General features: G+C 55.0%; 3 protein-coding genes across 6 annotated transcripts; 1 reads left to right on the forward strand and 2 right to left on the reverse strand.

Moving 5' to 3' along the window:
• The first annotated feature begins 1,010 nt into the window (after positions 1–1,010).
• Positions 1,011–4,967, forward strand: LOC128901667 (killer cell lectin-like receptor subfamily F member 1). Of its 4 annotated transcripts, XM_054183793.1 has the most exons (5): positions 1,011–1,167; positions 1,839–1,928; positions 2,691–2,858; positions 3,220–3,374; positions 3,797–3,916. In XM_054183793.1, the coding sequence occupies exons 1-5, from the start codon at positions 1,068–1,070 to the stop codon at positions 3,914–3,916; spliced, it is 633 nt and encodes a 210-aa protein (XP_054039768.1). In that variant the 5' UTR covers positions 1,011–1,067. The 4 variants fall into 4 exon arrangements, with proteins under 4 accessions (XP_054039768.1, XP_054039767.1, XP_054039766.1 ...); XM_054183792.1 differs by lacking the exon at positions 3,797–3,916 and adding an exon at positions 4,570–4,967 and having other exon boundaries at positions 1,132–1,167; positions 1,839–2,858; positions 3,100–3,374; XM_054183791.1 differs by lacking the exons at positions 1,011–1,167; positions 3,797–3,916 and adding an exon at positions 4,570–4,967 and having other exon boundaries at positions 1,538–2,858; positions 3,100–3,374.
• LOC128901614 (uncharacterized) lies at positions 4,277–20,986 on the reverse strand. Its single transcript, XM_054183685.1, has 16 exons — positions 20,846–20,986; positions 19,802–19,895; positions 16,856–17,099; positions 15,226–15,321; positions 14,003–14,131; positions 13,631–13,785; positions 13,277–13,383; positions 10,923–11,009; positions 9,807–9,974; positions 8,338–8,450; positions 7,311–7,493; positions 6,696–6,755; positions 6,192–6,284; positions 5,905–6,089; positions 5,600–5,796; positions 4,277–5,278 (listed from the first exon to the last, which is right to left on the reverse strand). Exons 3-16 carry the CDS (start codon positions 16,938–16,940, stop codon positions 5,125–5,127), a joined length of 1,812 nt encoding a protein of 603 aa, XP_054039660.1. The 5' UTR covers positions 16,941–17,099; positions 19,802–19,895; positions 20,846–20,986; the 3' UTR covers positions 4,277–5,124.
• LOC128901692 (C-type lectin domain family 2 member B-like) lies at positions 20,551–22,612 on the reverse strand. Its single transcript, XM_054183835.1, has 4 exons — positions 22,105–22,612; positions 21,821–22,005; positions 21,419–21,519; positions 20,551–21,272 (listed from the first exon to the last, which is right to left on the reverse strand). Exons 1-4 carry the CDS (start codon positions 22,355–22,357, stop codon positions 21,164–21,166), a joined length of 648 nt encoding a protein of 215 aa, XP_054039810.1. The 5' UTR covers positions 22,358–22,612; the 3' UTR covers positions 20,551–21,163.
• Positions 22,613–23,315: the final 703 nt, after the last annotated feature.

Below are 23,315 nucleotides of genomic sequence, written 5' to 3' on the forward strand. Positions count from 1 at the left end.
GGGAGGTGGACGGGACGTATGGGCAACGGGGGGACATTCAACCCAACGGCACCCTGACCCTCCGGAACATCCAGGACGAGGACGCGGGGACCCACCTGGTGACGGTGCGAACCCCAGAGGAGATGGCTTGCGTGGCCCTCAACCTGTCCGTAAGCAGAAGTAACCTAGAAAAGAGGAAAAATAATTAAAAAAAAAAAAAAAGCACATTTAGACCCATTGAGAGGTGGGGAGAGGGTGGAGCGAAGGGGAGAAGCGGCGCTAATGGGGGAGGAAAATGCGGAAACAGAGAGAAAAAACAAGTGTTAAACTACGGGATGAGAAAGAGCAAAAAGAGCAGAAAGGCCTGTTAGGGGACCGTGTCCCGTGGGTCCCCACCTCGCGGTTGACTGCTCCACTTTGACGTGGAAACCGGGGGTTTGAAAGGCAACTGGGGAAGAAATCTCCGCCTATTTTTTTTTTTTTTTTTTTTTTTTTTGAGATTTATCAAAAAAGCAGGTTCCCCCAGCTTTGCACTTACCCGTTTTGGGCAGTTTCTAGCAGCTTGGGTTCATTTTCTGAGAATTTGGGGAAAGCAGAAAAACGTGGGCAGGGGAGTTTTTCCTTCCCTCTCTGCCATGGGGATGGGAACAGCGCTGAGACCTAAAGAACCGTTAAAAAACACGCCCCAAATTAACCGGTAACCGAAAAGTTGCAGGCACATCAAGTCCGTACTCTTTGCCACTGGTTAAAACGGGTAGGAAAATAAAAATTAAAAAAAAAATATATATCAATCCACGGGAGTGACAGCGCTACCCTGGCACTGGGAGGAGGAGGAGGCAGCTCTCCCCAGTGGGAGAAGGCCTTCATGCACCTTTTTTTTTGTCCCAAACACCTTAAAAAAAAAAAAAAAAAAAAAAAAAAAAGTGTTGCTTTCGGAAACAGCTCTTTGTGGGCAGCCGTGGCGGGTGGAGGAGCAGAGCGAAGCCGGGGGGCAGGGGGTGGGTTTTTTTTTTAGCTGCGACTCAAGTCACAAAAACCCACCGCTGGTCTCCGAAGGGGAAAAGAACTCTCTGGTGGCCCCATATTTAATGTCACAAGGGCAGGGACCGGCCGTGGCGTTGACCAACGTCTACGCCGAGCCACATGTGCCACCACGCTCGGCTCCCGGCGGCCGCAGGAAGGGTCCCGGTAAGGGAATGTTCTCGGTGACGTCGCGCGGTGGGTCCTTCTCCTCGGCGGTGGGTGGGAGCTCTGGGGGAGCTGATGGCTGCTGGAGCCCATCAAAGTGCAAGGAGGAAAGGACTTCCCCTGCCATTTCCATCTGTTTCCTGAGCTGATGGCGGCCAAAACCCAACGCTCGGCTCTCAAGGGGGGTTCGCCACCTGCCTCCAGCCTGGGGCAGCGCAACGGCGCACGCAGGTTTCTTTTCCATAGCCTGATTTTCTTGGAAATGATGGGGGGAGAAAAAAAAAAAAAAAAATACAGCCAGCCCCAAGGACATCCCTACCCCTCCATGCGGGGCTTCACGCGCTCCCCTTTTTTCGCTGAGCAGCTTCTCCCCATCACTTTGAGCATCTCAAGGGCTTGGCTTTGGGTCCTTTCCTTCTCTGGGGAGAGGAACAGAGCTCCCAGCTCCGAGGTTTCACGGGTTTCCTTGTCGTGACTTCCTCAATCAAGCAGGAAAAGAGGTTTTGTGGTTTTTCTTGGTTCCATCGCTCCTACGGATGCTTGAAAGATTTCCTCGTTAAGCGGAGTGACACAGGGGGATGCGTCCGCTGAAAAAAGGGTGTTAAAAAAGGGGTAAAAACACCACCAAAGAGACATTTCCTTGCTTGGTCCCAGTATGGGTCTTATTGCAGGTCCTCGGTGGTACTGGGCGCTGCTGGGAGCTGGATGGGTTGGGGCCGCGGCCCTGGCGGGCGTTGTGCTGTGGCTGCTGCAGCGACGCGGTGAGTGGCGCGGTCCGTCAGCCAAAACGGGGCAAAATAAAAAAAAAAATCTCCCCAGATCCAATGGCAGGTTTCTGCGACAGAAGCGATTTCTCCTGCATTTCTAGCGGAGAGCAGCTCCTGCGCAACTGCTGCCCCTGATGGGCAGGGGGGGGGAAGCTGCCAACACGTCCCCCCCGGACACTGATTTATATGTTTTTAGAGCCTGTCCTCACACAGGTCCCCTTCTCCGTCCTGGCCATAGGCTGGTCCGGGTGGGGAGGGACCTTAAAGACCACCGAGTTCCACCCCTCCGGCCTCTTCTCCAGGCTGAACCCCCCCAACTCTCTCAGCCCGGCCCCACAGAAGAGGGGCTCCAGCCCCCCCAGCATCTCCGGGGCCTCCTCTGGCCCCGCTCCAACAGCTCCGTGTCCCTCTGATGTTGCCAGAGCGCAGCAGAGGGGCAGAATCCCCCCACCTTGCCCTGCTGCCCGCGCTTGCCGGGGGCTTTCTGGGCTGCCAGCACACGTTGTCGGCTCCTGTGGAGCTTCTCACCCACCAACACCCCCAAGTCCTTCTCCTCAGGGCTGCTCTCCCATCCAGCCTGGATTTGTGCTTGGGATGGGGGTTGAAAGACCACAGAGGTTCCCCCCCTAAAGACTCCTACCCCAGGCAGCGCCTTGCTCCATCCCCAAGGGCTGCTTTTGCCCCAGGGTTTCACCCCGCAGGTTCCACCCTCTGGTCTCACCACGCCGCCGCGGGTCAAACCCACCCTCGTTTCAGGTGGGGACTGCCCCATCCTGCAGCAGGACACGGCCCCGTGCTCCTGGGAAACCTGCCTGACCGACGCCAGTCGACATCCCGACGTCCCGCAGACCAAATGCTCCCTCGATTGCTTCCGCTTGCAGCTTCGCCAGCAGCTGTGCGAGCGAGGAAGCCACCACCCAGCAGGTACCGCGGCTCGGCATCACCTTTTGGGGTGCACGTGGAGACCCCCCCACCTCGTTGAGGGTGCCAGAGGCTTCTTGTCCCCTTTCCACATGGGAGAGAGGAACAACAAGACCAGGAACACTGGGGAAAGCGCCACAAAATCCCCCCAATTCTGTCCCCATCCACGTCACCCTCTCCCTGTACCACCCCATGCCCTCACCACCTTCCTCTGTTGCTCCTCCTGCTTTCCCCCCACACCAAGGGGGGGTTGTTTCCAGCCCACCTTCCCAAAAAAATGCACCTGGAGGGGCTCAAACAGCAGGAAAAGGCTCCAGGGGCAGCCAGGGGATGAAGGCCCACTCGCACTCCTCCTCCGCTGCAGGCCCCTTGCTGTGCTGGCTCTGTCCCGCCGGCTGGCGGCCATTCGCAGCCAAGTGCTACTGGGTTTCTACGAAAAGCGAAGCCTGGGGGACGGCGGCGGCGGACTGTGCGTACTGGCGAGCACAACTGGTCAGACTGGAGAGCCTGGAGGAGAAGGTAAATAACTGCCGGGGAGCTCCAGTGTTCCCCCTACATTTGGCTTTTTATTATTTATTTTTTAAAGCTTTGCTTTCTACAAAAAGCCACACAGCTTCCAGACTGGGGCTGAGCTTTCCTTAGGGGCTTGCAACGGGCCCAAGCCCACTCTGCCAGGCAGGATTTTGGGGGAAAAAAAACCCCCTCAGAAACGTGAACACGGAGATTAAAGGAGATGGGAAAATCTTCGCTGCCTCATATATGAGCTTCCAGGCCCCGCTCTCACCCCAAAAGTGCTGCCCCGTCATCTCCAGTCCACACTCACACCCTCGTTGAAAGCACCCAGTGGCCTCCCCAGACCCCGGTCTGCAGCTGGGATGTGCCAAGCTCATCCCAGCCCACGGGAGGGATCAGGCTCTGAGACTCCATCCCTCCTCTCCCAGACTTTCATCGGGGAGATGCTGGGAAACGCCTCCACAGCCTGGACGGGGCTGAGCTTCAACCAGTCAGGAGAGAAAGAGTGGACGTGGCAGGACGGATCCCCTTTACAGAAAGCCCTGTGAGTGCCTCCCTGCTCCGCTTCACCAGCAGGTTGCCATAACCACGTCCCAGGGGAAATATTTCCCAGCCCGATGCTCACCACAGACCTCGGCTGCTCCCAAAATCCCTCCGGAACCAGCAGCAACGCTCATGGGAGCGAATTAAAGCAGAGCGACGCGGGTCCAGTCTCTGCAGCCTGGCTGCTAAACTGGGAGAAGAGAGGGGAAAGAGCAATTAAACCTTTATTCCTATTTTACAAAGTGCAAAGGTGGGGAAATTTCAACCTCTTAAAAAGCAAGAAGATGCCCCAGTGGCAACATTTTTCATGCAGGGGTGCTGTCATAACTGCAGTGACCCCAGCATACAGGAAAAAAAAAAAACAGTTTTTGATAGAGATAATATTTATTAGACCAATATTACACACATGGGGGTCTGGAGGAGGAGAAATAAGTTTTTGGGGGAGCACGGGCTGCAGCAACGCTTCTGCTTTCCCCCCAAAAAAGAGGCAAACGGGTGGTACATTCCCACACTCGCAGCTGAGCTGGCAACGGCCAACTCGAATCAGGGGTTTTTTGGCAGAGGGGGGAAAAACACACCCAAAGGAGGGAAATATTGTTGGTGGAAAGGCAGCGTCCAAGCGCAGGCCACCGGGCTGATTGCCGTCACCGTGCTCTAGGTCTCCGGTGGTGGGTCCCAAGAAGGCGGACGCTTGTGGGGCGATTCGGAGGGGCGAGCTGCGCTCCCACATCTGCAGCACCCCCTTGCACTGGATTTGCCAGAAAGAAGCCACCGAGATTTAAGGGCGGAGGAAACGCCACGAGGTTTCAACGGGACAAACTTCGGCGCCGGGATGGCAAAACGCAACCCAGAGCGGCGGTTCAGTGGGTCTGTGCCAAGGTTGGGGCCTTCTCCCGAGCAATTCTCTGTCCTTTCTCCACTTTGCGTTTCAGCTCCTCCAAATCCACCAAAAAAACAAAGGCACCAAAATCAGCAAAGAGTTTTCCAAGTCTCTTGAATATTCCCCAAGTCTCTCTACAACTGCAAAAGCCAGAAAGACGCCGGAGGTCAGGCTAAAGTAAAGATTCTTTGGTTACAGCTCCATGTCATTGTCACAAGTTTCTGCCTTTGTACGCTAAAATTAAAATAAATACATACTACCAGGACACTCACTACTGTGTTGGGCAGGGTTAATAGCAGCTTGTGGTTGATCTCCTCTGCTGAGGGGGAGGTTTCAGGTGAAACTGAGGAATTCTGAATCCTTCTGGCTCCTGCCGGGACGCTTTTGCAGCTGGCTGCAGATGGAGTATTTCATCTGGGAGCACCAGTCGCTGCTGATCCCGTCGTGATTGACGTAGGCACATTGTCCCTTGCCTCGAACTTCGAACCTGCACCAAAGAACAGAAGAAAAACCACAAAGGAAAGCACACGGGTTGGTGTCAGCCTCAGATCAACGCCTGAGCATCTCCCTTACGGGTTAACGGTGCCGCGAGGAGCAGGGAATGCCCTTCCCAGCAAACAACCCGCCCCACAGGGAACAGAAACTGCCCCCCGCTCCACAACGGGGGAGTATTTTCAGTTGCTTGGTCCCGGAGGGGGGTTCATCCAGGGATGTCCTCAACCCCCCGCCAGCATCTGCATCACACAAACCCACTGGCTGTGGTCCAAGTGCTTTAGCTCAAGCAAGAGTGGTGTTTAATTGCTCCCACCTCATTAAATTATATATATATATATATGTGCCGTCTTGCACTGAATCGCAGCCCAGGACATGGTTACGCTCTGCAGAAGAAGACGGGACGTACGAGTTGTTGTAGAGAGACCCGTTGAGCCACTTCCAAGGTCCAGAACCGTCCCTGTGGAGACCGACCCAGTAGTGCATGGAACGCCCATAGCGCAGGAAGAAATCCTACCGGGGAAAAAAGGAAGTATCGCATGTATCTTCACGCGACAGGAATCCCAAATCTGCTTCCCCAAAGCCATTGACACCCCAGTTCCTCAGGGATTTCCCATTTACCAGCTCCTTCACAGTGTCGATGGTGGCCAAATGGGCTCCGAGAGCAAGGCAAGAGATCTCACTGCTGTTCCAATCCGCTTCATCCTCCACAAAGTAAAAGCACTTCTCCCCATACCCGATCCCGTTTTCCAGGCAGCTGGAAAGGACGGGAGAGGGGCAGGATGGACAAGACGGGCATTTTTTAGCTGGAAATAAGCAGAACATGTCCCGGTGACTTATGCCGGTGGGTTTTTCTCTGGGGGAGAAGATGACTTTGGTGACGGACAACTCCATCCTCAGGCACTTACCCGCCAGGGCAATGACGGCGAGAAGCAACACTGCTACCACCAGGGTGACTCCGATGGGGACCTTTTTATCTTTAATGCACTTGAGGCTGAGACCTGGGGACAAACTGCGTGGAAGAGGCACGGCCGGCCAAGCCGTGGCACAAAAAACATCCCCACAGCTCTTCTATTCCCCCTGTGGTGCCTCCAACACCTTGAAATACAGCCACAAAGCGCAGAGGGGGGGCACAGTGGGGCACAGGCTCAGTTCGGGGGGTGCTTTCCTCAGCTACCAAGGGTTTTTTAGGGCTGCCTGACCTCACTGTGTCTTCTCCATCCCCACCCCAACCACCAGAGATGGGAACCAGACCCGCAGCTTGGGCTGCTCTGCGCCTCCTCCAGCTTTGCCTTCCTTACATCCTCCTCCCCCTCACCACAGTTACTTTAATTAAATTTTATCTGCCCAGGTAACACTAAACCTGGACACGACCTCCAAAACGATGTCCCCAGAACAAGCCCAGTGCTTACTGGTCCCTTCTTCCTTCACTCTCCGCTGCGACAGCATCGTTACGGCAGTCAAGTCTTCACCTGCACAAAAGCAAGGAGCCCGTGCGAAAGAAGGGAGTTACCGCTCACGCTGTGAAGTTATTCCGTAGGAAATGCCTGACCTTGAGTATTTATTCCTCCCAGGAGAGTCAAGGGAAAAAACAGTGTTTCCCTTCACTTGGTTAACATGCAGGGCAGGAAGGAAAACTTGATTTCATGAGTTCCACCTTCAAAAAACCCCGACTTGCTTGGTTTTTCCAAACCAACCTTGATTTTACTGGCTGCTGCCAGCTCTGTTTGCGCTGGAGAGGCGTTGTCTGAGTTAGAATCAGAACGGTTGGGGTTGGAAAGGACCTTAAAGACCATCCAGTTCCACGGGCAGGGATCTGGTTGCTCCAAGCCCTGTCCAACCTGGTCTTGAAGACCTCCAGGGCACCCACAGCTTCTCTGGGCAATCCGGGCCAGTGTCTCCCCACCCTCACGGGAAAGAATTTCTTCCCAATATCTAATTTAAATCTCCCCTCTTTCCGTTTAAAACCATTATCCCACAGCTCTTAAAACTTCTAAGAAAGGGGCTGGTGCTCACGTACCTGCGTCATGAGGAGCTTCTGCCATGCCTGGTGCCGCAGAGGAGGGGACAAAAGGACCCTCCGGGGACGAGCGTGTCCCTCAACTCCACCGCCACCAAGTTGAGCTGCGTCAAGAAGATCCTGAGACCGCAGCAGGGACCAGCCAGGCCCTTCTCCAGCCCGGGGATTTGCCAGGATGCTCCTCTGCTCACTAAAATAAAAAGACAAAAAGAACTCGTAATCCCCCCCCAAAACCTCAGCGCTGCTCAGCACAGCACTTATTTTTCCAAATTCCTTTCCTCAAAGCTCCTTTCTGTCTTTTTCCACATCCCTGCCCACGTCCACTCTGAATTATTGCTTCTCAAAACCTCCCACAAGTGCATATTTGTCTATGTTGTTCTTGCAAACTGTTTTTTCTAAATTCTTCGGATTTTTAACCTTACCCGGGTACAGCTTTTTCCACAGCAAACCGTGAACAGACTCAGGTCTCTCCTCAGCGAGGCAAAACTGGTCCCACGGGAGGTATTTACATCGTTATTCACATTTGCAAAAAAAAATACTAAAGAGACCCCCGACGAGAACCCAACAATGCAAAACAGAAAAACCTGCCGTGTCTGTGCCAAAAAGCCTTTGAAGTCAACAGCTGCAGCTCCGCTAACAAAGAGCTTCTGTATTTAATTAAAATACATATACAGCCCTGGTCTGCAGCTGTGTTTGTTTATTATCAGCACTAAAACCACAAATTAAAGTACCTGCAATTTGGACCTTCCTCCATTCGCAGCAAGAACTTTCCAACCTTTGTGTGCACGCAAAGGTAAGAATCAAAAGGATACGCTTTTATTTTTCTCCCCAAACACTTGATTTTGAATAGGGTTTCATTGATGTAGCATTTTGCTACTGTCCCCAAGGCCCAAAACCCAAGTTATTTCTGCCCCGAGCTTGGTGTGTGTTTTGGAGTAAAAAAGCAGGTGACGGAGGAAAAGTCAAAAACAGCAAGCGGGGATCAAGGGAGAAACGTGATCATCAGAAAATACTCCCAAATACACAGGACTTACGGTAAAATGAAGACTTTTGTGTCCCAAAAAGCGCATCAGAAATGTTAAAGGCGAATGTTGTTCTAGTTCGTGGCCATAGCAGGGGGAAACATTGCTGCCCAGCGAAGCGAAGTCTACAAGTGTCACGTGGAGAGAAATGAAAACCACTTTTGTCTGGTGCCTGACGGGCGGAGAATTCGGGCAGCCGACAGGACTGAATTCCTCGTGCCCTGGCAACACCCAAATACTGCCGTGAAAAGAGAAAAATCAACCTTTTTAGCTGCAGGGGTGTCCTATGCAAGGGGGGGACACAGCGAGGGGACACCCGGACACCAAAGTGGGACCCACAGCACGGGAGGGGAGCGGGAGCCCCAGGGGAGAAGGGAGCAGAGTGTCGAGGGGGGAGATGCCAGAGGGTGGGGAAAAAATCCTGCCCCCCAACGAAGGAAAAAACAGGCTTTTCCACACCAGTTTCCCAGTCCGAACTGGCAGGGAAGCCGCTGCGGAACCGGGGGTTTCCAGCTGCCAGGAGAGAACAGACAAGCTCCCACTGAGCAACCCACTTCCACTACGTTTTCCTCTCTGTAGCAGTGCAAAAAATGTAATTTCCCCCTCTCCGTGCCCACACCCTCCACCCAGATGAGGGATTTAAACACACGCAGGGATGCTCCCCGCTCCCAAACCCCAAATTTCTCCCTTATCTGTAGTACTGGGGCAAGAACCCTGCAAACTGGGAACAAGCAGAGGTGGTGAACAGGGAACATACCAAGCAGATGCCAAACCCCATCCCTCCTGCATCCTTTTCTCAATAAACAAGTAGTGTTTGTTTAAGAAGCCCCTCATCACTGTTCTGGTATTTTTATTAAGTTAATCCCACCATCCTCCTCCATCCCTCAAAGGGAGGTGGGGAGACAGCGGGGCGGCCGCATCCCAAACCCCAACCAGGCTCTGCTGGGATTTACAGAACCAGAGCAACGCCACAACCCACTGGTGCCTCCAAGATACCCACTCAATTTGGAATTTTTTGGTGGTACAGCAGGAGCAAGTCGCCGTGGCTTCGATAAAATCGGTGCCTATAGCGGTTTCTCTGCTCTGCCGTCACAGCTCAGCTTTTCCATGATGTCAGGCACCACCCCAACAGTAACAGGCACCAGTTTGAGCAGCGTTTCTTCGAGCTGGGAGCTTTCACAAGCCTCCTGTACCTCCGACATCCACCCACCATCACCCACCACCCCGCAACCGCGTTCTCCGCGGGCAGCAAGAGGGTTTGCACGACTCGCTTTCCTCCCTTCACAGTCACTTGTCCCTGTGCTAGCAATTGCTACCTTAAAACGATCCCAGCCAAGCCATCACACGATTTCCCCAATCGCAAATTGCCCTCTCCCTCAGAATTAAGCTCAAGTTCAAACTGGTTCGACCCAGGTCCAGCCCAAGCCTCCCACTCCCTTTCCTTGAGGTTTTTGCCCCCCGGCTCGTGCCCCGTAACTCACCGCTCGGACACGGGGAAAGGCGGTGGGTGCAAACAGCTGGAAAACCACCAATTCCTGTTCTCCCGGCTCCCGTCCCCCGTCCCCACCAGCTCAAGGCTTTTCGGCCCACGCTGAGATGTGCCGTCGCCCTTGCGGTGGCTGAGAATCTCTCGTCCCGTCCCTTGCCTCCTAGAGAGAAACACAGAGAGGATACAAAGCTTTCTAGATGTTTTCCAGCCGAAAAATAAATAAATATTCAGCCAGTGCAGATCGACAGGCGAGACGTCAGAGCCCTCACGCATGACCAAAACAGAGGAAACGCTCCCACCCCCAGCACCATCAACACAAACCAGCTCAAAGCAGATTTAATTATCGTAGTTATTTACCACCGATGACCTTCCTCTTCTCCCTCCAGCACCAATAAGGCCAGTGGGGAGCTGGGAGCTGCTCCAGCCTTTGTACCCCCCCTGCCACGTCCCCCAAACGAGGTGGCAAAAGGGGGGATGGAGGCAGAGACACATCCCCATCCTCGGGGCTTTTTCTCCTCCTTTCCTCCCTCGCAGCTTTTTTTACACAGTCATTAAACGACTCCCATGCGCTCGGGCTCCTTTTTGAGTTAAACCAGCTGCTTCGGAAATTCCGCCAAGGAAAAATAATCCAAGGGAGTGTGAGCAGCAGGGGTAGCATCACCACAAGATGACACGGCTGGTTTTTAGGTGATAAATCCCACCACCCTTCCCCAGGAAGGAATATTTTCCAGCTTCCCAGCCAGGGAGCCTTCCCCATGTGAAAGGTTCACTTCCCAGGTCCAAAACAAGAGTTTAAAAAAAAAAAAAAAAAATCAAACAGACACACACACAAGGCCAAAGCTGCTGCTGGTGCCAGGTGCAGCAGATAAGACTATTTCTGGGCTCAACAACCAGAGGGTGAGGACAGATTCTTCCTCCCCCCATGCTGCGGTTTTGGCCAAACGGGCCAGTGGATGGCAACAGATGCTCTCCCTGCACCCCCCCCCGCCACCTCCCGTACACAGAGAAGAGGAGAGATAAAGAGATTTGTGAGTTTAGAAGGAACTGAACCACTTTAGCGAAATATTAATAATAAAATATAACGGGAATAATGAAATAGAGTACATACAAAACCAGCTCCCAGGATGACATCACCGGCAGGCACTGAGAAAGTCTCAGACTGGACTCGGCGACGGATGGGAACCGGATTCCAGAGCTGGAGCCGGGAAACACACAGATCGGGATCAAAGGCAGATGAACAGACAGGGTCCTCCTCGGACGTCAGCCTTGCAGAGAGACAGACTGGCCCTTTGATCCCTCAGCGTTTACACCGAGCATGGGGCGGACGGGACGGAACACCCCATCGGTGAGTTTGGGGTCACCCGTCCTGTCCGCTCCTCCCCGCGGCTGGGACCCCCCTGCGCTTTCCCACTTCCAACCCTCCATCGGGGTAACTAATGAAATTAGCTGACCTCGGCTGTTACAGCAATAAGGGTAAGCAACAGCCGCTCTGTTTACCCTTCCTTGGCACAAATGTAAATGTTGCTCTTATCACTCTGAGAACAAACCCTTTTCGGCCCAACACGCTGTTAATTTCAGAGAGTTAAAGAGGCCTCGCTAAGAAGTAAAATTACTGACCAGAAAGTTGGTTCTGTTTTACCTCAAACCAGGACACCCCACCATAGTTGCAGGGAAAGGGGCAGGAAGGAGCAAGCGGAGCCAGGGAGGGAGAGGGGGGACGTTCTGGACCTGGTGGAAGATGGTGGTTTCTCTCCCCTACGGCAGCTCCGGGCAGCAGCCTCGCGTTTGCCACAGGGTGAGCTGGCGAGAGGAGCTGCTCCAGGCAGGAGCTGGGGGACACAGACGTGTCCGCACAGGGGTGTGTTGGCTCACACAAAGCTGCCCATGGGGGGGCTTTCAGGGCCCTGCTAACCCTCATCCCCCCCCCCGCCAGAAGGTGCTGCTGCAGGAGCCCCAGAAGCAGCTGGTGGGTGGCAGGGACACATTCAACCCGGATGGTGGGTGAGGAAACCTCAGCGGATCCCCTGCCACCTACGCAGAAGCTGGGGGGGGACATGAGGGCTGCTGCAAATGGCCCCTTCCCAGTGCTCCCAGTCCATCCAGCCACCAGCATCCCAGTTCAGGCGGCTGTTTTCGTGCAGAGGGGACGGAGGCGGTCCAATACCACCGGGAAGCCCCACCGAGCTTTGCAGCACACTCAGAGCTGAGGAAACCCTATTTTGGGGGGCTTATGCTATAGGGAGAGGCTCTTCGTCACCCGTGATGTGGCAGCTGTCCCGTGTCCCCACGTCCCCCGTGCCCCTCCTCTGCTCAGCAAAGCGGGGTTTGGGTGTTCGCCCTCCTTGGGCTCTGCCGTGGGGTGAGCTCACCCACCAGGGGTGGAGGTGTTGAGGGAGAGTAGTTCTTTAGCACAAATCAATACATTTTAATTAGTAACTTAGTATTATAATAGGGCGCGATTCGTGCTGTTTGCCGAGCTTTACTGAGTGTGAGCAGCTGGATTTCCTGAAGCCTTTAGGCCGCGATAGAGTTATTTTTCTTAGTAATTTTTCTTAGTAATTTTTCTTAATTAATTCCTCAATTTACTTTTCTTAGTAACTTTCCTAGAACATGGAGAACTGAAGAGTCCCAGACTCAGGAAAAACACCACCAAAACGTCAGCGTGCCATCAACATCTTTCCCACACCAACAGGGTACACACAGTCCCAGCTGCGAGGAGAATTACTTGCGCTACTGGCGTCGCTTTTTAATCCCCCCCAAACCTCTTTTTCTCTCCTTTTTAACCCGCTGCGCTTCCTCCCTGCCTTTGCAACGCCGCTGCCGGCACCGTGCCACCGGCACCCGTCTCCTCCGCTGCCCCTCGGTCCCTTCCCGGGCGAGTTGTGCTGGGCCTGGGGCGAGAGCACGACCTGAGGATGAGGAGGGCACAGGAGGAAGGTTGAGGGGGCCGCTGGCAGGGGCAGGAACCCCAAAGGGGGTGGGATGGGGGGCCCTCAGCCCCCCGGAGCCGTGGAAGGGGGAGGCAGGCAGGGACAGGGACAGCGTGCGCACACAAGCGGGACAGAAGGACGCTCCTTCCAGCCCGCCCTGTTCGCAAACTGGCTTGAAAACACCACACGGAGCCCAGATAACGTCGTTATTCCTTTACAGATGGTCGTTGCACGACGTCAGCTCCCGCATCCCTCCGCAAAGGGCCTGATCCCGCCCCGTCCCCGAGCGTCTCTCCCGGCCGCAGCCCGGCTCAGAGCTGGGTGGCTGCTTTCTGGCAGATCCACTGCAACGCCGAGGCGCAGCCCTCGGGGCTGATCCTGCCCTCCTTGATCACCCCGCAGGATCTGCCTTCAGCCGGGGGGCGCAGCTGGAACCTGCGGGTGCGGGAGGGAGCCCACGTCACACACGAAGGTCCCTCGGGTAATGGTGGCGGTGCCCACCCCGACACCCGTCCCTCCCCAAGGCGCTCACCGGCTCAGGTCCAGGCGGGAGCCGTTCAGCCAGGTCCAGCCGTCCCCGGCGTAGAGCCCGATCCAGAAGTAGCTGGCGGGTTTACGGAGGATTTTATTTAGGAAATCCTGTATTGCAGAGGGGGCAGGCGGTGACGCCGATGTGCCACAGGCCACCATCCCAAAACAGGCTCCAGCCCCCGTGTCCCAGGACAGAGTCCCACCGGCGTCCCCCACGCGAAGGCACCCAGGGCCGGGTGCTGACCCCAGGTTTCTGGGCAAACCCTCAGCCCTTCCCCAGGTGCCACCGGCCCCGTCCCACATCCCCGATGCCACCGGTCCCGTCCCACATCCCCGATGCCACCGGTCCCTTTACCAGCTCATCCTGGTCCCCCAGCATCAGCAGCTTGGCACCTCGCTTCACACAGTCCTCCTGGCTGGCGCTCCAAGGCCTGATCCCAGCAGACACCCAATAGCACTTGGTCCCACGCAGCGTCCAGTTCATGGGGCAGAGCACGCACCCCTCGCCCTCTGAAAGACAGGGCCACGTTCAGCCACCAAGAAGCCACCTTGTCCCCTGCATGTCCCAAGGAGGACAAGTGGTTTAGCCTGGTTTGCTCCCCAGGAGGATGGCAATGCCCCGAGCTTTGCTTGGTTCTCTATTGGGGAACAGAATATTAGGGAATTTGGGCTATAAGGTTTTGGGAAACCTGATGGTGCAGAGATACATCGTGGCCGGGGCAGTTACCTTGTAGATTCGACAAGCAGAGAGCTTCCCTCAGCTCCGAGCAGACGTTCCCCAGGCTGGTGTTGCCATCTCCTATGTTCCCACTCACGTTCTTGTGGCTTCCTGGGTTCTCCAACTGCTGGTGGAGAACTGCAAGGGCAGAGCGGGGGAGAGGGATGGGCTCCCCCAAGATCTACCCTCATGTGGCACCAGGGGGCTGCGGGGAAGCGTCTGGGATGGATCCTGACACCGAGTAGGTGCTCAGACCCCTCCAGCCCTCCCCTCATCCTTCCTGGTATCTCAGCCCACCCCAAGCCTTGATCCGAGCACCTCATGGGGGGTGAGAATTGGCCTTGCGGTCCCGACCTCAGACAAGCTCCTTTTAGGGTACAGGGTCAACATCTCTGAGCTTACGTCCTCCCCCGGCATTTGCAACCGCCTCCACTATCTGCCGCTTTCCACTGCCAGCAGGATGTGTTACCTCCACCCTCTGCATGAGATCGCACACGAGATACGGAGGCATCAAGCTGGACGGCGGCAGAAAGCCCCGTAAGCCTCTGACCACCGCGGAAGTGGTCTCTGCTGCAAAACAAGCTGTACCAGCCTTATCTGCGCAGCCCAGAGGGGCCTGATGCAAGGCTGAAGGCCTCCTCACCACCTTCTGACTACCCCTTGCAGCCTGGTGTGCCCCCAGCAGATTGATTTTGGGGTCTCTCCAGCACCGAGCCCACACGAAGTTCAAATCATCATCCCCAGATCACTGCTGGTCATGGATCTCCTCCCCCTTTGGAGGATCTCACCAAGATCTATCAGACATTTGAGTCTCCCTTCCACCTGCTCAGTGTGGTCTGGGGGTGCCGGGGGCCAGAACAGATGCCACCAGCAACGTCACACCCGGCACAAAACTAATTTTGGCAGGGCTCTGTGCAACCCTGAGCTTGGACACGGGGTGACAAATCCTGACCCTGACACTGCTGGTAAGTTTCCAGTGGTTTCTCCTTGCTGGCCAACTAACAGTCAAGTCTCGTCCACCCATCAGATCTAAGAAAAGCTGATAAAAACCCACTTCCCATACCTTGCACTGATGTGCATCAGCCAGTGCTCATCATAAAAAGCAGATCTGCCTCCTATGCCAGCCCCCAGGCCGGCACCCCAGGAGCAGGGACCCTCTCCTTGCTCCTTGCATGGTCCCCTCTTTGGGTTGTCCTTTGGTTGTCCCCGTGCTGCCAAGCGGAGCTACTCACGCAAGCATCCCATCGCCACCACGGCCACTCCGAGGAGGAGGTTCCCAGTCCAGCCGGTCCAGAGCGCAGTTCGGTGCCACTGGGGACAGCCTGATGCTGCAAGGGAGATATGTTAGGATAAAAAAAAAAAACCAAAAAAACCCAAAAAACCAAAAAAACCCCACCAAACAACACTGCCCCAATCCTGCATCCAACGAGCCAGATCTGCAGAGCAGATTTGGGCTATTTTCTCCCCAAAAGCCCTCCGTGGTGGTGCTGCTCATTGTTCAAAAGCTGTGGTCAATCGTCGGCATTTCACCACTACCACTCTGCTCCATTTCACACTGATCCTGCTGGCACCAAGGCAGAGTGGCTCGTGATGAGGTTGGGTTGGTTTTACCCAGATATCCAAAACTTTGAAAATCGGGAATTTCCTAGATGTTATACATAAGCCGTTAGAAAGGGTGAAGTCAAGGTTAGAGGTGGGCCAAGATAGGAGTTGCGCCCCATCACGGCATCCCTTCCCTGCGCTAGGGTGAAACTGCTAAACCTGGTTGGACCAAGCTCTCCAAGGAGACTTCATCTGACCAGCCCCATCCTCCCCCAGCTCCACTCTGCCCAAGGAAGCGCCGAGACAGAATCAAAAGGGATACGTTTGGTGGAAAACAGGAATTCTTGCAAAAAAGAGAGTGCAGCGTGTTGACTGAAGAGGTCCTCACCAGGCAGAGGTCCCTTCCAGAGGAGGAAAAAGCAGAAATTAAACCTTTTGCTGGTTTTTTTTATCCCCCATAAGCCAGAAACCAAAACTAGAGTCAGCAGGAAAAGAGCATGAAGCTGCACAGCAAGGCAGAGGAGGAAGGAAACAAGGCATGAAACACCCCTGCAAGGGCAGGAAAGATGGACCAGGAGTATCGAGACATGGATCAGGGCATCTGCGGACAGCAGCTGTCCTGAGAGCGCGTGAATTCGGGCAGGTTCGGAGCCTTTGCTGGCTGGGTGGGTGGGGGGGATTTCTTCTTCCATCACACCAGGACCAGAACTGTCCCTTGGGATGGGTTTTAAGAACCAGCCCCTGAAAACATGCGTGGTGCACTGGCTGAGTCCTGCCCCATGAGCTTCAGGGGTTTAGTTTGCAGAGTTCAGCCTGTCTGCACGAGGATGATGTTCCAATGGCCGAGCTGGGGGTGTGGAAGGCTTAAAAAGGTAATTGTGCAGAACTGGGGCTGGCTCCTGGCGGGGCTGCAGGCGAAGCAGCTGCACCAGGAAGGTGTAAGAGGGGCAATGCCATCCCCAAGGGCAGCTGCAGGCAGAAGAGACGCCATGGGATTTAACCCCACGGCGGCGACATTAATGCAAGCCCACTTGGTTTCCACAGTGGAGGAATCTCATTTCATCAGGCCACAGAAGAACTCCAAGCATGGAGTGAAACTGTGACCTCATTTCAAAAAAAAAAAAAAACAAAAAAAAAAAACACAAAACAAAACCCTGCAGCCATTTCAAGACAAAACTCCTGACGGAATCCCTTATCTCACCCCCTCGCAGCCGTGGACACCTTCCCCTCCCGCACCACCCAGGGGGTGGGAGTCTCCCAACACAACCACAGCCCAAAAACCACCAAAAGTCCCCCCAGAAAAACCCATGCTGCACTTACTGCCAGGCTGAGGAAGTGAATGCAGGTTCCTGTGGCGTTTCCCAGGACCAATAGCCAGGTCAGCGTAAGTGATTTCTTCAGCCATCGCGGGAGAGGCGAGAGGAGCACCCAGACGTGCCTCGGGCTCCAAGGGTGGCAATCCAGCAGTCGGCAAATACGGTTTTTCGGAGGTTTGTCACTCCTCCCAGATCCGCTTTGAGAGCTCCTCTCCAAGCTAGAGGTCTGCGAGGGGAAGCGCGAGCCTCTGAATGCACATCAAGCAAAAAAAAAAAAAAATAAAAAAAAAGCGCATTCGATGCGCTGGCCAGCCTGAAAATGAAACTTTATGCAGCTTCTGCTGAATTAAGCCAGGGAAAACAAGTTCACATCAAGGGAAGTAACATCTGATAGCATCAAGAAGCCTTTTCTATTCATATTCTAAACCAAATCTCCCCTTTAGTAATAAAAAAGCCCAAAGAAACCCAAAACATGCGGTTCTGCAAAAAGGCAAATCCAGACTTCGCTCCACTCCGTCCAAATTTGTCGTTTTGCGTGAAAAACAAGGTGTCATTGCCAGAATGATGCAGAGACTCCACGATCTCCCAGAACATTCCCAGCAGGATAGTAAAAACTGTGATTTTTACGAAAGAAAATAAAGCCAGATCCCTTCTACCCTCATGTCCTCCCTTTAGCTACACAAAAGGTGTTTTCCAGCCTTAGCTACTGCTTCTTCTCCCCACCCAAACCCATTCCAGTATCGCCACCTTCTCCCTGCTACCAATTTCTCTGTAATCCCACTGATTTTCCAGCCTGGGTTTTGAACACAACGTAATTTCACCGCTCTGCTGAGTGAGCGGGGGACAACAACCCTGGGAGGCTCTTTGGAAATAAGGGGGAGGGACAGAATATAGTCCAAACAGCTCAAAAAAAAAAAAAATCAATTTGTATCTCCTTCATGCCTTGTTTTCAAGTCACTTCCAAGAGACAGTCAGCATCTACCTTTGGAAACTGGGATGGGACCATAGAATCATTTAGGTTGGAAAAGACCCTTGGGATCATCGAGTCCAACCATCAACCCCACTCGACAAAGTTCTCCCCTACACCACATCCCCCAACACCACATGTAAAGGACTCTTAAACGCATCCAGGGATGGTGACTCCACCACCCCGCCGGGCAGCCTATTCCAGGGTCCGACCACTCTTTCTGTGAAGAATTTTTTCCTAATGTCCAGTCTAAACCTCCACTGCTGCAGCTTGAACCCATTCCCTCTTGTTCTATCGCTAATTACCTGTGAGAAGAGACCAGCACCAACCTCTCTACAACGGCCTTTCAAGTAGTTGTAGAGAGCGATGAGGTCTCCCCTCAGCCTCCTCTTCCTCTAAACAGTCCCAGCTCCTTCAATTGCTCCTCATAAGATTGATTCTGCAGCCCCTTCACCAGCTTCGTTGCCCTCCTCTGCACTCGCTCCAGCACCTCAACTCACTAGAGGCCAGAAAAGCAAATAAACCCCCAAAATTATAGGAAATCTAGCTATAAAGGTGGGAGGTGACATCCTTCCCAGCTTGTTTGGAAGACTTGCTCATCTTTTTCCGCACTCAGACTGAGGAACCCCACACAAGGATCTTCCAACCCCAGGGAGGCAGAAACCACACTGTCAGAAGAGAAGCCAGATGCTTCTGGCACTACTGAAGCCTCCAAAAATGAGGGATTTGACCCCATTTAGGAGAAAGTGGTTTCTCTGGGCAGCAAACTCACTCCAGAGTTGCACAGAGGCAAAGCAACCAAAAAAGAGCTCTAAAGAGAGCAGCCAACACTGCAAACTTGACACCTGCAGCCTCATTAAGCTATTTTCTTTGGGAGACCCAAATGAGAGAACTGCGGCTTCTCTCCAAGCGACAAACCCTTTGGGTTAAGGCGTCAGCGGGGCTTTCTGCAGCCAGTGTGTGAAATGTGCGTAACTGATTCGTGTCAGTGTGGAACAGTGTTAGGGCCACAGGGTGAAGTGTGACCTTTGATTGTTTTGTCTGTATGGCCGCAGACGAGACGGTGTGTCTGTCGTGTCTGTGTTTTGCAGGAGCCACCTGGCGAACATTCTAGAATACCAACTTAAACCGGTCCTGTTGTTATCTGCATAGTGACCTGTAAGGGGGGGGGATAGACCCATTTTTGGCAAGGGCCAACCATTTTAGAGGCAGTTATGAGTATGTATTGGTATAGGAGATATAAACCAAAAATGGAGTCTGTAAGGTGTGTGTCTTGGTTGGGCAGAGACTCCTGGCACACCCAGTGCTGTTTGCTTGCCTTTATTCCTTTAATATATTATAAATTCTAATTGGAATCCTGTTTGCGATTAAATCATTTATCACAAGTGTGACTGCACAGGGGCAAAGCAACCAAAAAAGAGCTCTAAAGAGAGCGTCCAACATGGCAGACTTGTCTCTTGCAGCCTTGTTAAGCTGCAAACTTGACACCTGCAGCCTCATTAAGCTATTTTTTTTTTTTTTTTTAATTTTCACAGCTAGGAACAGCAAACCCAGCAGGGTGCCGAGCAGGATTCCTCCTCTTTGCACCAAGAGCAGCAGGAAGGAATCCAGCAGGGCAGGAAGGCAGGTGCTCAGCCACGCTGGTTGCTCCAGAGGGACCAGTTGACCCACGGTGCCCAGTCCAGGCTGAACGGGGGTGGAGGCAGACAGAGCAAAGTGGGGGAAACATGAGCTGAACCACGGCGCCTGAGCCGCCCACGCCAGCCATCACCCTGTTCCAAGCAGCTCAGTGCGGACACTATTTCCACAACAGTCCCCATCCCCCCCCTGAGGCAGAACGGCTGCCAGAAGGGCAGCCGGTGCAGGTGGCCCCCCCACCCAGGGACGGGCAGAGCCGGGGCCGCCACCGGCCCAGGTGCCCTCGGCCCCGGGGAAAAGGCCCCTCGCCAAGGGGGGCTCCTGCATCACCCCCCCTGCACTCACCACAGCCTGCCCTCACACCGGGGCTCTGCACGCTCCCAGCCGGGCCGGCATCCTCAGCGGGGGCGAAGGTGGAGAGGAAGCAGCACTGCGAGCGCTAAGGTAAGCACAGGGAGGGAAAAAAGGAATTAGGAAGAAAATAGGAAGAAATCTGGCAGGAAGGAGAGAAAAGAGCCTGCCCATGGCAGAAGCCTCCAGGAGAGAGTTTGCCAGCTCAGGAAGAACAAGCCAAAGCAAAGCAAGGCAGGACTGCCCCAAGAGGACTCCTCTCCCATCCCCACTGCCCTCCCTAGCTCTAACTGGGATGATGGGGATGGACGGACTGGGAGCACTGGGAAGGGGCCCTCCCGCACAGCCACCACACCAGCACCACGCTGGAAGGGGACACGGCCAGGTTTGGTCACCCACCACCCTGGCTGGGTCAGCCACCAACACCCACGGCTGCTTTCGGCTGCTGCTGGGGCTCCTGCAGCTGCACCTTCCCAAGGGGCCAGGATTTGGGGAGCCCCCTGAGAGCCCCCATGGGCAGGAAAACACAGGGGAATGGGGAGGGGCTCCAGCCACCCCCTCCCACCACCAGCACCCCACACTGCCAGGCCTGGAGGGAGAAGACCCCGGGGGGCAGCCGCCCCCTCACAGCCGTGTCCTCCAATGCTCCCAAAGGCAGGATGGAAAGTGGCCCCGGGGGCGAGGAGGGGAGGGGACAGGGCTGCCTCCAGCAGACCTCTGCCCCAGCAGGAGAGAAACACTCATAGAAATAAATCATATTTTAATAAATAATACAGTGGAAATAACAGCAGAAAAAAAAAGCTTCAGCGTGATTCAGACTGACGCTCATGGGTGCGGCGCAAGGGCCACTTCACCCCCAGTGCTATGTCCCCTCTGCGCTGCACAGTAATTCACTGTGTTTTCATAAAACCATTCAGTATAGAAAAAATATATCACTCTGACTCAGACTCTAGCTCTCATAGGAGCCCCATAAGGGCCACTTCACCCCCTGTCTCTGTGTCCCCTCTGCCCTGCACAGGGACAGGGACCTGCACCGACCTTTCTGCACCCAGCTCATCTGGTAGTAAGTGCTCCAGCTCCATTACCAGAGTTCAAAAGCAGGTCTGTGCAATTTGTGAGAGAAGCAAGATGTTTGCAGTTCTGCAGTGGTCCCAGGACGAAAAAGAAATCAGTTCCATGCTTGAGGCGCCAGTGGAGGCAGTACATGGCAGCTCCCACCACATCTCAAAACCTGCAGGGCCAACCTGGACGAGCAGTTGAGGGAAGGACCTCTCTACACCTCTCTGCACTGGGGGAAGAGGTGAAGCTGTGAGGCCCCACCGTGGAGAACGGCCTTTATCCATCACCTCTCTCACATCAGCGCTTGGGCTTGCTGCAGATGTACGGCCGTGACTGGGAGCAGCCTGCACTTGCGACAGCCCCGTCGTACAAATACGCACACTCTCCTTGGCCGTGGACCTCAAACCTGCAACAAGCAGCACAGGCACCGCTGGCACCGTGGGGGGTCACGGTTGTCCCCTCAAGCACCAGGAGGGGACAAGGGCTGCCTGTGAGGGCACCGTCCCACCGCAGGATGGTCTCCCCACGGCCCCGGCTCCCAACAGGACTCACGTCTGGTTGAAGCTGCTGCCATCCACCCACTGCAGGCGCTCGCCCCGTCTCCGCAGCCCAAGCCAGTAATCAACGTTGCCCTTGAGGCGCCAGAGGAACTCCTAGGCAGAAAAGAGAGGAGCCAACAGTCAGGAGCTGCTGCCAGTCCCACACCAGTCCCTCTCCCAGCCCCATGCTGGTCCCTACCCCTTGCAGGCAGCCCCAGCCCCACACAGCTACCACCAGCCCTGCGATGGTAGCAGCTCCCACCCCACGCCAGCTCCAACAAGCTCCAGAGCTGCTGCAGGAGCTCACCAGCCCGGCCAGCGCTCTCGGTCCTGCTCTGACACAGCTCGGCTCCAACCCCGGGCTCTGCACCCAGCCCAGGAACCCCACAAACCCCCACAACAGCCCCTCACTCACCATCTCCCCCTCCCTCCTGGGCATGGCCAGCGAGGCCCCATGCGAGGAGCACTGCTCCTGGCTCCACTCCCAGCTCCCCTCAGCCCTCGACAGGTAGTAGCAGACATTGCGGTACCAGACCCAGTCATCAGGACAGGCCAGCACCAGAGCCGCAGGCACAGCTGGATCCCCTCCACATCTTCCTGCTGGAGAGGGAAGGGCAGAAGGGCAGAGGATTGGGCTCCGCGGGGACCAGGGGACACAGCCCTGCGGGGCAGGGAAGGAGGCAGCCGCTCCTCCCTTACCTGAGAGCGCAGCAACAGCCACGGCCAGAGCCAGGACCAGACCCACCAGCACAGCCAGCACCGTGACCCACACTAGATGGAGCGTGGGCTGCTTGCCTGGAGGGGGAAAGAGCCACTCGGGGTGACGACAGTGCTGTCCCCCTCCCAGCCCTGCCACCCCCAGCACCAGCTGCCCAGGGAACTCAGGATGGACACCCACACACACACTCAGCTGCAGCTTCTCAATCCCCTCCCCGGGCACAGCAACTGCCATCGGGCCATTCCCAGCGGGCAGCAAGGGACAGTCACACAGAGCGGGGACAAGGCTGTCACCCCACACACACTGGGGGACAGCCCCCAGCAGGAGAGCTGCCAGGCAGAGAGAGATGGGGGGCTGCTACAGCCCCCCACTGAAGACAGAGTACAATATGACACCTTTCCCAGACAGCTGGAAGAAGCCTCCCACTTGCAGCCACAGTCTTCCTGGACTGGCACTGCCACAGGAACACTGTCCCCTCCCAACAGGCCACAGAGGTGGCCCTGCACTCACCCAGAACTCTTCTGCACGTCCTTTCATCTGTAGTCGCAGGCACCTCTGGGTGGTGGGATTTGCCTCCGTCCTTGGCACGCAGGGGCTCTTCCACGTTCCCATCATTGAAGCAGAACCCGTTCTTCTCCCCCATGGCACCCTGAAAAGTTAAATCAATTTGCTCACAACAAGCAGGATCTTGCCTGTTTCAAGCCAGGCTTAGATCTAGTTTCACCACTACTGCTCTTATCATTGTGCTGGGAGATTGCAGAGAACATGACACAGTAGATGGGGATGATTAATTCTGAGAGCTGACTGGTACGACACCTGGCTATCAAATGTCAGCCATAAACTCACAGTAACACCATACCTCGGCCCCAGCTGTCCCAGCACCCTCCCCACCACCCTGCATGCACCCTTCCCAGAGAGGCCACAGAGCACTCGCAGCTGGCAGCATCGCCTTTCCCAGCACTCAGCCCCCCTGCTCCACCATCAGAGGGATCCTGGCCTGGGAATGGGGGGGTCCAGGGTCCCCTGAACACCTCTGCTGAGCTGTTCTCTGCTCACCACAGCAACTAGACACTACCACCAGCAGCCCCAGCACCCCAGGCTGGGGCAGGGGCGAGATGTGGAGCCTTTGGGGATGGAAACTCCATGATCCTGGGAGTGGTGGGATGAAGGGAGCCTCAGCAAAACCTCTTGT

The sequence above is a fragment of the Rissa tridactyla genome, chromosome 27 (assembly GCF_028500815.1).
Source record: "Rissa tridactyla isolate bRisTri1 chromosome 27, bRisTri1.patW.cur.20221130, whole genome shotgun sequence".
Lineage (NCBI taxonomy): Eukaryota > Metazoa > Chordata > Aves > Charadriiformes > Laridae > Rissa > Rissa tridactyla.

Excerpts from the sequence above, each read along its gene's own strand:
- LOC128901667 (XM_054183790.1), top strand. The coding sequence starts at position 1,823 with ATGGGTCTTATTGCAGGTCCTCGGTGGTACTGGGCGCTGCTGGGAGCT. Across the intron at positions 1,929-2,690 it reads GTGGCTGCTGCAGCGACGCG|GTGGGGACTGCCCCATCCTG; the intron begins GTGAGTGGCGCG and ends CCCTCGTTTCAG. Across the intron at positions 3,375-4,569 it reads TGGAGAGCCTGGAGGAGAAG|GTCTCCGGTGGTGGGTCCCA; the intron begins GTAAATAACTGC and ends ACCGTGCTCTAG.
- LOC128901692 (XM_054183835.1), bottom strand. The coding sequence starts at position 22,357 with ATGGCAGTTGCTGTGCCCGGGGAGGGGATTGAGAAGCTGCAGCTGAGT. Across the intron at positions 22,006-22,104 it reads GGCTGTTGCTGCGCTCTCAG|CAGGAAGATGTGGAGGGGAT; the intron begins GTAAGGGAGGAG and ends TTCCCTCTCCAG. Across the intron at positions 21,273-21,418 it reads GGCAGCAGCTTCAACCAGAC|GTTTGAGGTCCACGGCCAAG; the intron begins GTGAGTCCTGTT and ends TGCTTGTTGCAG.
- LOC128901614 (XM_054183685.1), bottom strand. The coding sequence starts at position 16,940 with ATGGCTGAAGAAATCACTTACGCTGACCTGGCTATTGGTCCTGGGAAA. Across the intron at positions 13,786-14,002 it reads CTGCTTGTCGAATCTACAAG|AGGGCGAGGGGTGCGTGCTC; the intron begins GTAACTGCCCCG and ends CCTGTCTTTCAG. Across the intron at positions 6,090-6,191 it reads CGCCGTCATTGCCCTGGCGG|CTAAAAAATGCCCGTCTTGT; the intron begins GTAAGTGCCTGA and ends GCTTATTTCCAG.